Raw genomic sequence first — 14,658 nt, forward strand, 5'->3', positions numbered from 1 at the left:
AACACAGACAGACAATTCTCCTCTGTCCCAGCCCCCCGGCTGATCTCAGACACATGCCCAGAAGGTGAGGCAGCTTCTGTCAGAGACAACTTGCCGTTCCCAGTAGACAAGCTGCTTTCCTGCACAGACACACAGGCACCTTCCTCGGCCCAGGCCTGGAAAACTCTTCGCAGGCCTGTCCTGGCCACTAGCAGACAATGGGTTGGAATCGCTCCTTCCCTCCTTGAGCTGTGGCCGGCCACTGGGTTCAGAGCTCCGTGCAGTCCAGGGTTCCCTGCCCTGATCTGGGCTCACCCCTGCAGGAGTTTCCTTAACCCTCAGCTCTGCCACTGCACACTCACACTGCCGCTGTCTCTCTCGCAGTTGTTCCCATCCCTTAATCTCAATTCGGTTTCTAGGCGCCGCCGCTTCCCAGCTGAGTTGCCGAGTGGGGTTGCAGACTCACAGGCCGATGCCGCTGCACCCACGATTCCCGGAAGAATCCCTTCAACGTGTCAGCCTCCTCGCGGGTCACATGTTCCCGGGGGTTAGGCCGTAGGCCCCTCCGCCTTCTGGGACCGACTCCTACGGACTCCCAGGAGGAACCACCCTCGGGTGTGACCCCCACCCCGAGAACCACGACCACACTCTCTTGGGTTCAGCCATAGGCCCTTCCCTTGGGGAACCGCACCTCACTGCCCGTCAGCACACCTGGCTCTCGCTGGCCCCCTTCTTCCTCCTGCGCCCCAGTCACTTACTGCCGGATGCTCCATCCCCAGGGTGCAGCGCATCCCCACCGCTGCCACCAGCTGTCATGGGGTTCAGGGGTGCCCAAGCTCTGCACCCCATCTTCAGGCAGAAGTGACTCTCACTCAGCAGGAGAACAGCAGCTTTCCAACAGGGACAGCGTGGTACAGAGGAGTCAGTGCGGCAGGCAGAGACAGTCAGTCCGATTCACACTGGGGAGCGGAGGCTCCAAGGGCCCCCCCAAGCTGGGGCCTGGCCCCCTCCTTTGTCTCTCTCTCTCTCCCCCAGGCAAACTGCTTCCCGACTCCCAGTTCCAATTCAAACCCCTCAGCCCCGCCTCCTCCTTTGTTTGCAGCCCAGAGGTGTCACCTGGTCGCCTCGGTTACCCTCCACTGGAGCCCCCCACCCCCTGGGAGCCGCACACGTGCGCACCGTATCACACAGGCGGGACGGGTGGCTGGGAAGTTGTTTCCCCCACCAGTTACAAAGCAGTGAGCTCGGGGGCTGGGGAATCCAGCAGGTGCCCCTTCTCCCAAGGGAGCTGGGGGGGAGCAGGGAGACAGCTGGCACAGGAGACTCGCAGTCAGGCAGGGCCCTTCGCCACCACCCCGCCCCCGGCCCCCCGAAGTCGCTGTCTGGCCTCCAGCCGTCCCATCTGCTGTGGGAGGCCCATGGCTGCCGCCAGCTTCTGCCAAGCTCCGGGCTGTGCCATGGCTGCCTCTCCCAGCACGCCTGAGCCAGGCTCGGTTATCCCCCCCCTCCATCGCTTGCGCTCCCCCTGCAGCCTCTGCCGCACGCTGGGGGAAAGTGGCTGCAGAGAGTCTGGCTGGCCAAGGCTGCAGCTCTGCTCGGACCCCTCCGTCCCAGCCCATGGCCCCCGGCTATCCCAGCCCTGAGATCCCCACGCCCCCCCGTTGCCCCATCCGCAGCCTCCCGAGCTCCTTGCTGGGGGCGGCTTGGCAGCTGAGTGCGTTCCCCCTGAACTGGCACCTCCCACCCCCCTTGGCCCCAGACTCACAGCCCCCCACTGCCTAGACACTGCTCCCCGCCTGACGCTGGGGGAGGCACTGGAGGGGCGCTCTCCCCTTGCCGTCTGCGCTGACCCCAACACGTCAGCTGGCAGCAGCTGACACATTGTGGCCATCAAAGCCTCCGTAGCACCTTCCATAAGCCAAGGCTTATTCTATCCACATTCCAGCCATTGTGCCGCCTCGGAAGGCCGATATAAATAGCCCCCGAGCCCCACCCCAGAGGCTGCTGCATCTCAGGGCCAAGCGAGGAATCCCTGCAGAGACAGCTGCCATGCTGTGCCCCTCCCCAGAGGCAGCCCTGTCGGGGGAGAGCGCTGGCTGGAACATCCCTTGTGTGCAGCCTTCCCGAGCGCCTGGGGACAGGAAGCCAGGGAGAAAACTCAGCTATTTTGGTCCTCCAGGGATTTATTTTTAGACCTGTTCAAAGGCCCGCGGGAGAGTGAGTCATCCCACTACAGAGATGCTGAGGCCCCCCGCCGTTCTCTCGGCCCCTGCTCTGGTCTCCAGGTTCGCCCTCATTCACCCCGTACTCACACGATGCACCCACCGCCTGTGCCGTCTTCAGCTGCTCGGGGGTCCCCCCGATCCCCCTCTTTGTCCTTTCTGGGGCCTGGCTGGGCTGGGTTTCATTCTCTGCATGGGACACAGAACCCGTTCCCCAGCCTCCAGCAGCATCGACAGGGGCACGGTTGTCTTGCACCTCGCCAGAGCCAGCTGCCCTGGCTCAGCCCAGGGAAGAAGCTTTGGTCTCCCCGTGCCCCCAGCTCTGTTGGTGCCCGTCTGTCTCCACCGGCAGCCCCCAGGCCCCCACTATTCCAGCTTAGGGCTGTTCGCCTGGGCTGGCACCGACCTGGCTCAGCTGACCCAGCAGGTGTCCCTGCGGCGTCGGGGGCAGGGGATTGCCCGGCTGCGCAGACACGCTCCCCTGCAGGCTCTGGGCCCCCCTTTTCCCAGGAGTGGGGGCTGGGCAGTCATGGGGGGGGCTGGGACTGGCTGCAGGGTCCCGGGGGGAAGAGGCAGAGTGCCACCACCCAGGCCCTATTTGCTCCCCAAGCAGCCTGTGGGGCGGGCTGTGCCCAGTGTCACTGCTGCCTGCCCCACCCCTGCAGGGAATGCAGGAGCTGGGCAGACACCCCCGCTGGCATGTCGGCAATGCCAGGCTGGCTGGCAGCACAGGGGCAGGGGGACAGGGCCCGGGGGGAGCGGGGCTTTGACCTTCAACATGTTTTGCTGCTCCCTTCCCAGCGGTGGGGATCGAAGGCAGGAGTCCGGGTGCCCAGCTCTGACCCTAGAGTGCCAGGCCAAGGGCGAGCGCTAGCCCCCTCGTCCTGCCGGCAGCTGGGCCGCAGGGGTGTGTCGGTGGCGTTGCTGCCCAGGCGCCAGGCAGGGCCCCCCATTCACAATCCCACCGGTCGTGCATTCTCTGCAGCAAATGGCCCCCCAGCTGTTGGTGCCAGGGAACATCTGGGTCAGTGGCCCCGCCGGGAGAGGCGCTGGGCTGGGTGGCTTTGCTGGCAGCGACTGGCCCTTTGGTTCCCCTCCCCGCTCCAGCATCGGCTTCTCCTGCACCCCAGGCCTCCACAAGTAGTGTAGCAGGAAGTAGCTATCCCTGGCGGTGGGAGTGGTGCCCAGTGGTTAGAGCAGCAGGTGAGGGCTGGTGGGGAGGTTGGGGCTCACCCAGCAGGTCCAGCTCACCACTCCTGTCCCAGGGCTTTGCGAATAGCACCATGGGCACTCCACTCCCAGAGCCGGAGTCCTGAGCCCACACGCTCCTGCTCCAACCACTAGGTCCCTCCAAGGCACCGCTGCTGTTGACTCATTGTCACTGGGCTTGGCTCCTTCAGCAGCTGATACGGGGGCAGGGGAGTGTCAGATGGGAACCAGAGCCGGGCAGCATGTGCCTTTTGATCCCAGCATGACTGGCATCTCTGGAGCTGCCAGGGGCTGTGCGCCTTGTAAATATGAGCGCCCGGCCCAGTTATTCATCAGGGCAGTGGCGAGAAAACAGGGCTTTGCTAAGAGATCTGTCTCCACCTGGCTCAGAGCTGGGCATCCCTTCCACGAAACAAGCGTGCTGGGTCTCAGCTCAGTGGTTAACCCAGGAGAGCGCCCAAGAGTCCTGACTCCAGCTGGACCATGGGGAGCGACCCCCTGCTCCCCCCGCAGGGCAGGGCTTGGAGAAGTTGAGGGAGGGGTGTGTGCTGGGGTGAAAAGAGGCTTCAAACCAGCATGGATCTGGCTGAGTTGGTTTAAAGTGCTGGTTTCTGAGCTGGGCTGGAACTGAGGGGCACTAGCAGAGATGGGGGGCAGCCCAGGGCTCCTGGAGGCTGTGGCTGACAGTGCTGGGATGCAGGCCCCCAGCAGAGCAGGGTGAGGGGACGCAGCTCTCGTCATCCCTCACTTTCTACTTGAGTGGTAGGTCAGCGAACTGCCAGCCCTTGCTCTCTGTGCTGCGTTCCCAGCTCTCCCAGCATGGCACTTGCCGTGACGGTACCTCGTCCCAGGGACCGGCGGGCAGGCAGGTGTCTCCCCTCTGGGGACAGCGCGGCTGGGGGAGGCGTTCGGTGCGGGAGCGGCTTGACTTGTATTTTTGTGGAGAGGATGCATTAACGAGAACCAGCCACTCTAGTGATGGACGAGAGAACCCAGGAGTCCAGGAGCCTCCCCCGCTGCTCCAGCCGCTCAACCCCACTTCCCTCCCCGAGCCAGGGTGAGAACCCAGGGGTGGGGGCTCCCAGGCCACTCCTCCTGGAGCTGGGGCTGGAACCCAGGTGTTCTGCACCTGCTTCAGCAGCTGGGAGGTTCTGAGCCTGGCCCCCTCCCCCACACGGGATGCCAGCAGGCAGCCTGGGCACAGGTTTGTTTGGCTGAGGAGAGGAGAGGTAGGTGGGTGGCACAGTCAGCCTTGGACAGGATCAGAGAAGCCGATACTTGCCTTTTAATGAGGCGAAACTGATGAACGGTGCCCAGGTCTTGCTGCCCTTGCCAGAGCCGTCTTGTTCCGTCCTGTCCCGGTGAGAACTCCAAAGAAGGGGACTGCTCCGGGGCAGAGAGGAGCAATGGGGTGAGCCCAGACCTGGGACGTGCTGCAAATCCAGCCGTGGCAGAGCTGGGGATGCGGGGAGAGACAGTCACCACCAAAGGCCGGGGGTCAGGACCCCGATATGCAGCCAGGCTTGGTGCCCGAGCGGCTGTAGCTTAGCTGTTTGATGGCTTGGACACCCCCAGCCCGCTCTGGGGCTCTGTGACTGCTGCCCATTCAGAGGCAGGACCGAGACTCTGGCACAGAGTCTGCTGTCTGCTCTGGGCGGTGCTGGTTTCGATGGGGAGGTGTCTTACTGTAGCACCTAAACATCCCATGGGAGGGGGGGTCCCTCATGCCAGGGCTGCACGGACACCGAGAGGCAGGTGCTCAGTCTAAATCGACAAAGGACCGGAGAGGAAACTGAGGCAGAGAGCAGAGAAGGGACTTGCCCAAGGTCGTACGATAGCTCAGTGGCAGAGCTGGGAACAACACGCAAGAGTCCCAGGCCGGTTGGTGCTGCACCAGCCCATGCTGCTCTGTGAGCTAGTGAGGGCTCGTTGAACGTCCGGGCACAAAGGGGCCGACTGCAGGGCTGAGGGGCAAGTCAGGTGTGTGGGGGAGGGGGACCAAGCTCTGGGCTTTGGGCCTAGCCGGTGAGACTGCCCTTGGTCCAGCTTGTGTCCGTCCGAGCTGGAGCGCCCCAGCTGGCCCCGAGTTCAGCAGAAAGTTCACAGCTGCCGCGCGCTGGGGGAGGGGAAGGTGCAGGGACCGTCTGGGTCACTTGATAAATTGGCTGCAATAAACGGTGCCCTTATTGCAGCCAAATGGCGCAGGACACAGCCAGGGCAGGGCTGGGCAAAATTACACCCCGGGCCCGGATCCAGCCCGCCATGCATTCCTCTCCGGCCGGCCCAGCTGATGAGCAGCGCATGCGCACTTACAGCCGGCCACCTGCGCTCTGCTGCCTCACCTGCTCCTCGTTCCCGCTGCAGCGCTGCTCCTAGGCTTCTCCTGCCAGTAGAGGGGGCACGCCCGTGTCCCCCCAGCCCCGCTTTCATGGCCTGCACAGACTCTGTCTGAACTGTGCTCAGCCGGGCCTGGAGCAGCCCCACAGAATGGAAGGCCTTTGGGAAGGGGGAAATGCTAAAATGGTGGCCCCCTAAATCTGGGCAGTGGGAGGGAAAGGGGGAGATCACAGAGTGTCCCAGGCCCCTTAATCCTGTTTCCCTAAATTGGCAAATCCTGAGGTCCCAAGGCAGGAAGTGAGGAGGGAATGAAAAGTTCCCAGCCCAGCGGTCCAGGTGCAGGAGGATGAGGCAGGTGGGAGGGCCCAGGACTCGGGCGTTGCGCCGTACCACCAGGGCGCCCAGGGGAAAGGGCTGTGCGGAGGGGTAGCAGGAGATGCTGGCAAAAGCGTTCGAGCAGGCCAAGGGCTGCGTGCAGCCTGCCCGGCTGAAGGGACGCAGGGGGCCAGGCCCCGTGGCCCATTGCCTGGCCAGTGCTTCAGACCAGTTCTGGTTCCCTGCCTGCTTGGGACCCAGGGATCATAGTGCAGCCCTGCAAGGCTGGCGTGTCTCTAGGGTCTCACGACGCTGTGGCACCAGGACCAGACTTGCAGCCAGGCCGGTGGCTGGTTCTGGTGCCGTGGCTGGTGTCAGGGAACACCCACTTGCTCTGGCTGTGGTAACTCCTCTGTTCCCCTCTTCCCCAGCAGCTTAATGAGCCTGGCCCCAGGCTCCCCTGGGTACACCCTTGTCCCCCCCTCAGGGCAGCCGGGGACTGACAGTCACCAGGGAAGGACCCAGAAGTCCTGCCCAGCTGTGAGCTCATCTCTAAAGCTTGTGCAGGGGCTGAGCGTTCCTGGGACCCAGTCCTGTGCCCAGGCCTTTCCCCAGCCCCCAGACAGGCCCTTTGCGAAGGGAGTCAGGCGAAGAGCAGGGCAGAGGTTAAAGGGCCCCTGGCCCATCTGTGCTGGCAACCTGAGCTGTGGGCTGAGCTCGCCCAGCAGAGAGAGCGGGGCACTGGTGCCAGGAGCTCAGACGTGAGGAGGGGAAACTCCAGACCCCTGGCCCAGCTGCTGCCATAGCCCTACCAACTCCACTGCCAGGGCTCAGAACAGAGTCCGGGAGTTCTGCTGCTCTAACCCCTAGTCCCCACTCTGCCCCCCAGGCTGGACTAGAAGCCCGGCTCTCCTTCCTTCATCCAAGCTCTGGGTCCTGGGCCACAGATGGCTCTGGGATCAGGCCTGAAGCTGGGATGGGAACCGCTGCTGCTTCCTGGGGGGCCTTGTGGGGGTGTAGGTGGGGAGGCATGAGTGCCATCCCCAACCCCAGGCCTGGGGCACCCTGCTGCACCCACTGGGCTCCTCTCAGCTGCATCCGGCTCTGTTCTCCACCCCTCCTGGGCCGTCAGATGGGGCAGGAGCCCTCCAGCCCCTCTTGGGAGGGTGGGCTGGAAAGCAGGGCTCTTAGAGAGGCCTGGAGGGTGGGGCAGCCCTCTCGCTGGTGCTCCATCTGGCTGCCATGGCCAGGGAGCTTGTGCCACTGCTCGGGTGAGGACGCCAAGGGAAGGTCTTCGGTCTGGGAGGGGTGGGGGGGAGCAGGCTGTGCATCGGCTGCGAGGCGGCATGGGAGTGGGGCAGTCGGGGGATGGGGGTGTCTCTGCACTGTGAAGAGTGAGCGGGAGGCCTGGTGGGTGCTGGCAGCGCCCGTCACTACCTGCTGCCCTAGCGAGGTGCTCGGCTCTGCCCGCGTCGGAGGAGACCCCAGACTAGGGCCGGGTTTCCCGCTGTGTTGGCCCCAGAACCCTTTGAAATGCCAGTGAATTCTGCGGAACCCCAATAACGGTCGTATCCGGCTTCACCCCACCCCATCCCCAGGCTTCTCTCAGCCCCACACCTTCCCCCCGTCCCCCGGGGCTTCACCCCCTCAGCCCCACACTGGCCCCCGGGACTCACCCACCGACCCAAAGAGGCCCCCAGCCTAACCCCACCTGAACGTACTCCACCCGTCAGCCCCTCCCAGTACCTCTCCCAGCCAGGCACCCAGGCTCCTCCCGCTGCAGCCCAGAGCACCCGTGTCATGGGCCGTCCTGTGGCCGCGCGAGAAGCCAGCTGCAGCCAATGGCAGGTGAGGAGGACGCAGGAACTGCAGGGCCCATCTGGCTGCCCCGGCCTGTCCCCATTGCATGGGCGTGCCAGCTACTTGGCCGGTGGGGGGCCTCTGCGTCTCCCCGCCCTGCCGCCACTGAAACAGGGCGCTCAGGCCGGCGGGCGGAGGGCCAGAGCTAGGCACGTCAGTGTGGCTGTGGTGCCCCCCCGGAGCCGTGACCGACCCCTGGGAGCCGCAGGTTGCCAGCCGCGATCGTTGTCTGGCAGAACCCACTTTTCGCTTCCTGGAACGCCGCGTGGGGAGCCCTGGACTAGCAAGGGGCAGGACCGCCAGCGCTGGGCTGCTGGGCCGGCGCCACAGCTCGGAGTGGCAGGGTGAGGGGGCCGTCCATCAGGACCGGCTTCTCTCCCACCAGGCCACCCGGGCCAAGTTTCAGTGCCTCAGTTTCCCCCTTGGTGCAGGAGAGGCCGGGACGTGCTCACCTTTCGGACCTGGCCAGGCTGCCAGGAGGGGAGCCCAGCCCTTGTTGCCCTCTGCGGCTGGCAGCCCCTCCCAGGCGGGCTGGGCCATCCGGGGTGAGGATGTCCCCCAGACTCCAAGGCAATCTCCCTGGGGCGCTAGGGAGGGAGGCTCCCAGGCGGGGAGGGGGTATCTTTTACCGCACCAACTGCTGGTTTCCAGCCTCACCGATCTCCCCGGCCCTGTGGCCTTGGGGGGAGAGACACACACAAGCGAAGACTGGCTTCATGTGCCCCGGCTGAACCAGAAAGGAAGTTCCCTGAGGCAGGGTGCGTAAAGGCGCACGCCAGGGCTACCCAGCGGGTAACTTCTTCCCGAGCCTGCCGGCTTTCCTGCTGCCCCCCGCTGGGTTTATGTCTCGCTGAGGGGGATTCACCTTTCCCTCCCCGTATCCTCCCGCTTGAGCTCTGTAATGCGCCCTGTTGCCTCTCCCGGCTGCCGAACAGACCAGCCTTTTGCTGCAGCTGATTTCAATTGTTTTGCGTTGAAAATGCGGTAGCGCTGTTGGGAAGCCGGGAATAAAAATTGCTCGCAGGGGAGAATTCCAAAGTTCCCAGGGAAAATAGCACCACCTCCGCCAGCCCCAGGTTGTTCAAATGTCAGTGAACCCCTGGCTGCCACCCTCCTGAAACCCCCGCGTCCCAGGACAGCGCCAAAGCCGAGCCTGGTTCACCCCCACCCATCCTCTTCTCTTTGACAGGTTTGCGAGGCAAACTGCGATTTTTGTTTTGAGCAATTGTCTGTCAAAATATTATCCAAACCCAGGGCTCCAAACCCAATCCAATGTGGAGATTGATGCAGAAATATGTTTCCAAAGAACGCAAGAGAACGCCGTCCAACTCGCTCCTTTGGTTTATCTGTGAGCCCGGCTAGTTTTTAAAAATCGCACGGGAGAGGTTCCTTTCTAAAATCAACCCGTCGGGCGCTATCCAACTCCGGGGGGGCAAGACCCGAGGTGGCTGTGCGCAGAGCCGGCGCGCAGCGCTTCGGCTCTGCTTTAGACATTTTGGGGTAGATGCAGAAAAAGCTTTGAATTTTACTGAAGAAAATCGCGCGCTCTTTTCCCTGGGTTACAAGCAAGTTGGTTTAAGTGGGTCGGTAGCAGCAAGAAACCGCCAAGCGCTTTCTTGGGCGCAAGAAGCCCGGTTCTTTTGCCTGCGAAGGGCCCCGATTCGTTGGACATGTGGGCTCCCAACTTGCTGGGCTCTTAGCGGGGTCGATTCATAGTTTTCCCTCTCGGAAACCGCAGGGGGTTTTTTGGAGCCCGGCGGAGGGAACAGCCGCCCCCCCTCCCCCGCCCCCCGCGGTGGGTTCAGGTCTGTTTAGTGCGCCTGGTTAGCCGCCACACCAACCCTTGCAGGCGGGCGCAGGGGATTTTGGATGGGTTGCGCGGATTTCAGGCGAGAGAGGCGGTAGTTCGGGATCCGCCCCGGCAGGGTTGAAATGCTGCTGGGTCTGGGCTTGTGTTGCAACTTTGCCGCCTCAGTCTGCAGTTGCAAAAGCAACCAGAAGTCCCGGGAGCACCTTACAGACTCCCAGATATTTTGGAGCATGAGCTTTTCATGCTCCAAAATATCTGGGAGTCTGTAAGGTGCCCCCGGGCCTTCTGGTTGCTTTTGCGACCTTACCCCGCAGCGATTCTGAGCGGCTCTAACTCCCTTTTAGCTAAAGAGGATTCAAACTTCCCCGGTCTCTTTGCGCACTTCACACCCAGCAGAGGGACCGACAGGCGCTGCCCGGCTTTGCCCCCTTGCGGGAGTCTCCATCCCTCGCGCAGTGGAGCCTTTCAAAAATCCGGATTCCGCGGGAAGCTTTGAAAATGCCGCGCGCAGGCCGCATAGTCCCGGGAGGCGCTTCTCTGGCGCGATTTCCCAAACGCTGCGGGCTGTATCTGGGAGGGGTAGGACCTCCCCTCCTTCCGCGTTGCTTTTGCGCCAGTTCCGGGGGGGAAATCAAACCTATTTTCAGAGGGGAAGGTGCGAGGCGTCGGGGGAGTTTTCAGGTGAGGGTTGTTGGGGTTTTTAAATTCTGCTTTTATCACCGCAGCGGGGAAGGGCAAAACTGGGACCGGGCAGCCTGGCTCCTCTTCAAAATAATTAAAATCGGGTTTGCTCTTGCGAGGGAGTGTGTGTGTGGGGGGGAGTGTATGTGTGGGGTGTTGTATGTGATGTGTTAGGAGGTGTATATGTGAGTGGTGTGTGTATGTGTGTGTGGTACGTGGGGGTTGTATGTGTGAGGGGTATGTCTGTGTGGGTGGTGTGTAGGGGGTGAGTGTGTGTCTGTGCGTGAGAGTGGGGTGTGTGTGTCTGTGCGTGAAAGGGGTGTGTCTGTGTCTGTGGGGTGGCGTGTGTGTGTGCCTGTGCGTGAAAGGGGTGTGTGTGTGTCTGTGTGTGTGGGGTGGCGTGTGTGTGTGCCTGTGGTTTTTGGGGTGGGGGAGCCGGACATCGGGAACGTTTGCGGACCGCCCGTGCCCCTCGGCCGAAGCCCGGCGCAGGCCGCTCTCCGCAGACAGGGCGCAGCGCTATTTCGGGCGCGCGCAGCAGCGCCGTATTTCCAGCGCGGTAATTAGTGTGATTAGCGCCGCCGCCGCCCGCCTCCTCCGCTCGGGGACGCGCAGCCTGTCAGGGCGGCCGAGGCGCTTCCCGGCACTTTAATTAGAAACTCGCACAAATTGGGGGGAAGGCAAACAGCCATTTGCCGGCGGCTGGGGAGGATAAACACGGCCCGGCTGGGGGGGCGGCACCGCAGCCCTGCCCAGGCCCCCATGGCCCGGGGAGCTCTGCAGGCCCAGCCCGGAGCGGGCCCCTTCCTGAGCCGCCCGCCAAGCCCGGCGCTGCCCCCGGGGGAGCCACCCGCCCCCGAGCCCCCGGCCGGCAGCAGGTGCCCTGGCTGCTCACCCCGCGCCCGGCAATGGCCCTGGGCCCCGGGGCGGCGGACTCGAACCCGTGGCCGGAGAGGGGCGCGTCTGCTGCGCCGCAGGCAGCGGAGCGGGCGTGAAAGGCCCCGGCTCCGGGGGGGGGGACCTGCCGCTCCCCCCGCAGCGCTGGGCGGGGGGTGGGAACAGCGCCCCCCCGCGGGGCACACGCGCCCTGAGCGGCTCCTGGCTGTGGCCCTGGGACTCACTTTGCCGCCGGGGGGGGGGAAGGGAATGAGCCGGGGGGGGGAGCCCCCACAGCAGCTGCTTCTCCAGAGCGCGGGGCCCGATCCTGCCCTTCTCCTCCTGCGGGCAGCCCGCCGGATCGGGCCCCGCGGGAGGCCAGCCCGCCGAGCCCCTCTCGCTGCTCTGCGCGGCCCCCGGCCCGACCCGGCCCGGCCTCTGCCCCCCGCCAGCGGAGCGCCGCCGGCCGCGGGCGCAGCCTCCCCTCCCCCCGGGCGCCGCCCGAGCTGGAAGGCTTCAAACTCGGGCGGCACAGGCGGTGGCAGAGCTCCAGTCCCGGCAGGCCAATCTCCTTCCCGCTTGGGCGAGGCGCTGGAGTAAAACAGCCTCCGGCGGCGGAGGACGAGCGAGAGCCCGAGCCGAGCCGAGCCGAGCCGAGCCGCGCCGCGAGTTTCCCTCCAGCGCCGGGCGAAAACGAATCGCGTTCCTCCTCCTGCCCCGTCCCTCCTTCCCCGGCCGCCCGCTCCTCCGCCTGGGCCGCTCCCGCTGCAAGAGGACGAAGGGTTTGTGCAAACTTGAGAGGAGTTTTTCCCCCCGGTGTGTGGTTGTTGGGTTGTGTTGGGTTGTGTAGAGAGAGGGGGAAATGGGACTCTGATGTTTGGCCCATTTCCCTGCACCATAATGGTACGTGCCGGGAGAATCAATAATTTCCTCCCTTATTAATACTTTCCCTTCCAAAGCAGCCAACAAGAGCTCTTTGTATTCTGCAAACCGAACCTCTGCCTGGGCTCCTGGCTTCTGCTTTTACTTTACAAACTCCGGGGAGGGAAGGGGGAGAGAGAGAGAGAGACAGAGAGTGTGTGTGTGTGTGTGTGTGTGTACACTCAGAGCTGGGGTCTTGCGGGGAGTGGGGTTTACAAAAGAAGGGAATGGTGACCGACGGGGCAGGTAAAAGGGGGCAGGGGTTCGGGAGGAGAAATGACAGGGCATTTGCTATCAGTGATTTTGCTTTGCAACTTTGAGGGGCTGTGGAGCCTGGCTACCCCCCCCCCCCGCTTTACATTGAATTGGCTTCGGAAAAAAGGCCACCGCTTGATTCTGAAACAATCTCAAAAGAATCTTCTCCCTTAAGCGGGGGGAAAACCCCAAACCCTCAATGATCAAGTAAATTCTGTGCAGGTGTTTCAGTAGACAGGCTCATGGAACATCGCAGCAGTGACCGTAGGTCTTGGCTTGGATGAATCAGTGTGGCTGGCCAAGGAGAATCTGTGGAAGGAGCATGTGTGAGATTAGAGGACATTGTGTGTGTGTGTGTCACCGTAATGCTCAGCGATCGCTTATGTTGCGTGTGGGAGGCCATAAACCCCCAAAGGGCTAATACGGTATTTCCAAGTCACTTTCTTAAACGCCAGCCGGACAGCCCCAAAACACAGAGCTGCCGGGTGAAGAGAGCACATGCTCAGGGCACTCAGAGAAGACGGCAATTATACAAAATTGACCTTACCTTGGCCTGCCTTGGGAGTCAATAAGATACCGCTGGTTTTTCTAGGGCATCGGTGAGTGTATGCGTGTGCTGTATTTTCTTCTGCAGGGATCATGCTGGGGTGAGTCCGCTCTTTGGGCAGGTGGGAGCCCTTATGTGGGGATAAATCGAGTGGCCTGAGCAGCTGACATAAGATAGCGGTTGTGTTTTGAGCCAATGCTAGGGAGTTTTCGAGTAAGAATCCCCTGTTTTCTTTCGATCGAGAGAACGTCTGGTGCCAGCGAGAGAGACTGTTCTAACAGCATTTGCAGCTCAAGGAAAACCATTTGAATGTCATTTTGAGCACTGCTTCAAAATTAAATTTTCCCTTTTTTTTTCATTGCTAAGCCCACACCCTTCCAAAAATAAATAAGCAAAGAGAACACAATTAAGCAATATTTTATACAGGGGTGAGCGAGATAAAGTCCAGAACACTTGGTGTTTATCCAAGTTTTCTTCCAAAGTGTTTTTACTTCTCTCCAATGGGATAAAAAGCAAATGAAATTTAGGGAGGAACAGCAACCAAAAAAGCAATCACCCCCAATTTATTTATTCTTTTTATTAGTATTCTGAGCGGGTGCAATGCGAACAATCAGTGAGGAGAGTATGGCTGCATGTGTATGTAAGAAAGTAAGGTATTGCTCCAGGAAAATCCAGCTGGTAAGCAAATTCAGAAAGAAAATAGGCTCGTGCACCTTAAAAGCAGTGGCCAGGAATCCCAATTCCTTTTGCCAGGGGAACGTTTTCGCCAGAACCGAAACAAAGCATTTATTTGTGTGTTTGTTGCTGTGACAGGGGCAGGACTTCTTATTTTTAAAGGGTCATTGCCACGTTGCCAGTTCCTTTTCTGAACGGTAGATTGCAGAGAAGCCTTTTGGCCAAGGTGCTGCGGGCTTAGAGAGGGGTTATGCCTCATAAGCGACTATGGGCTGTGTTGGGGAAGGCAGCAGAAAAGTCGGGTGGGTCTGTTTTATAGGAAACTAGTGCTGCAGCGGCAGTTGTTTAAAAAAAATCCGATTGCCACAGTTTTAATCCATATCTTCCTCCTCCTCTTTGCAACTCTATTTTTCGTGTGCAGTTGATTGATCGGTAGGCCGGGACGAGGGGAAGAAATCGATAAGGGCTTTCCTGCCTGTCTTGTGGAGGAGAAAAAAAATGGGATCAGGGGAATTTGAAATACCCAACAGCTGAATTCAATCTTAGCTTTGCTCTGTTGAAAGTCGCAAACTTCCTTAGTTGAATTAAAAAGATTTAGCGGAGGGACTGACTGTTCAGCTTGGCCAAGGAAGCAGAGTTTACTGCAGTGTGTGTGTGTGTGTGTGTGTGTGTATTTTAGTTGGATTATAATCACTACAAAGGTGCCATTTGAGGTTGGTTTCCTTTTGCGCCAGGGGCTCTATAGCCAGCCAGTGACCGTTTATGAGAGAAAGTTCCCTCTTTCTGTAAAGATGTGTGTTTAATGTGACACGCTGGTCCTGGGCAGAAAGTTATTTACTTGTGCATTGGACAGGATCAGGGCCTAATGAACAAAATGGACAAAGTGTGTTTGAAAAACAGAAAACTGAGGCACAGAGAAATTAACCAAAGGCGGCTTTATTTCTGTGTCAAGGGTTAGTGGAGTTAATCTG

At 61.2% G+C, this 14,658-nt stretch overlaps 1 protein-coding gene across 6 annotated transcripts in view; it reads left to right on the top strand.

The window, feature by feature from the left end:
• The first annotated feature begins 11,782 nt into the window (after window positions 1-11,782).
• Window positions 11,783-14,658, top strand: part of NFIX (nuclear factor I X) — a 124,132-nt gene continuing 121,256 nt past the window's right edge. For 2 of the 6 annotated variants that reach the window (XM_074980290.1, XM_074980291.1), the window contains exon 1: window positions 12,921-13,064. In XM_074980290.1, the coding sequence (XP_074836391.1) occupies window positions 12,964-13,064 (101 nt within the window). In that variant the 5' untranslated portion in view covers window positions 12,921-12,963. Of the gene's footprint in view, window positions 12,106-12,920; window positions 13,065-14,658 lie in introns of those variants that run through there. The other 4 variants (XM_074980292.1, XM_074980296.1, XM_074980293.1 and 1 more) reach the window with 3 other exon arrangements.

This window comes from Carettochelys insculpta, chromosome 29, assembly GCF_033958435.1.
Source record: "Carettochelys insculpta isolate YL-2023 chromosome 29, ASM3395843v1, whole genome shotgun sequence".
In the NCBI taxonomy this organism is placed as follows: domain Eukaryota; kingdom Metazoa; phylum Chordata; order Testudines; family Carettochelyidae; genus Carettochelys; species Carettochelys insculpta.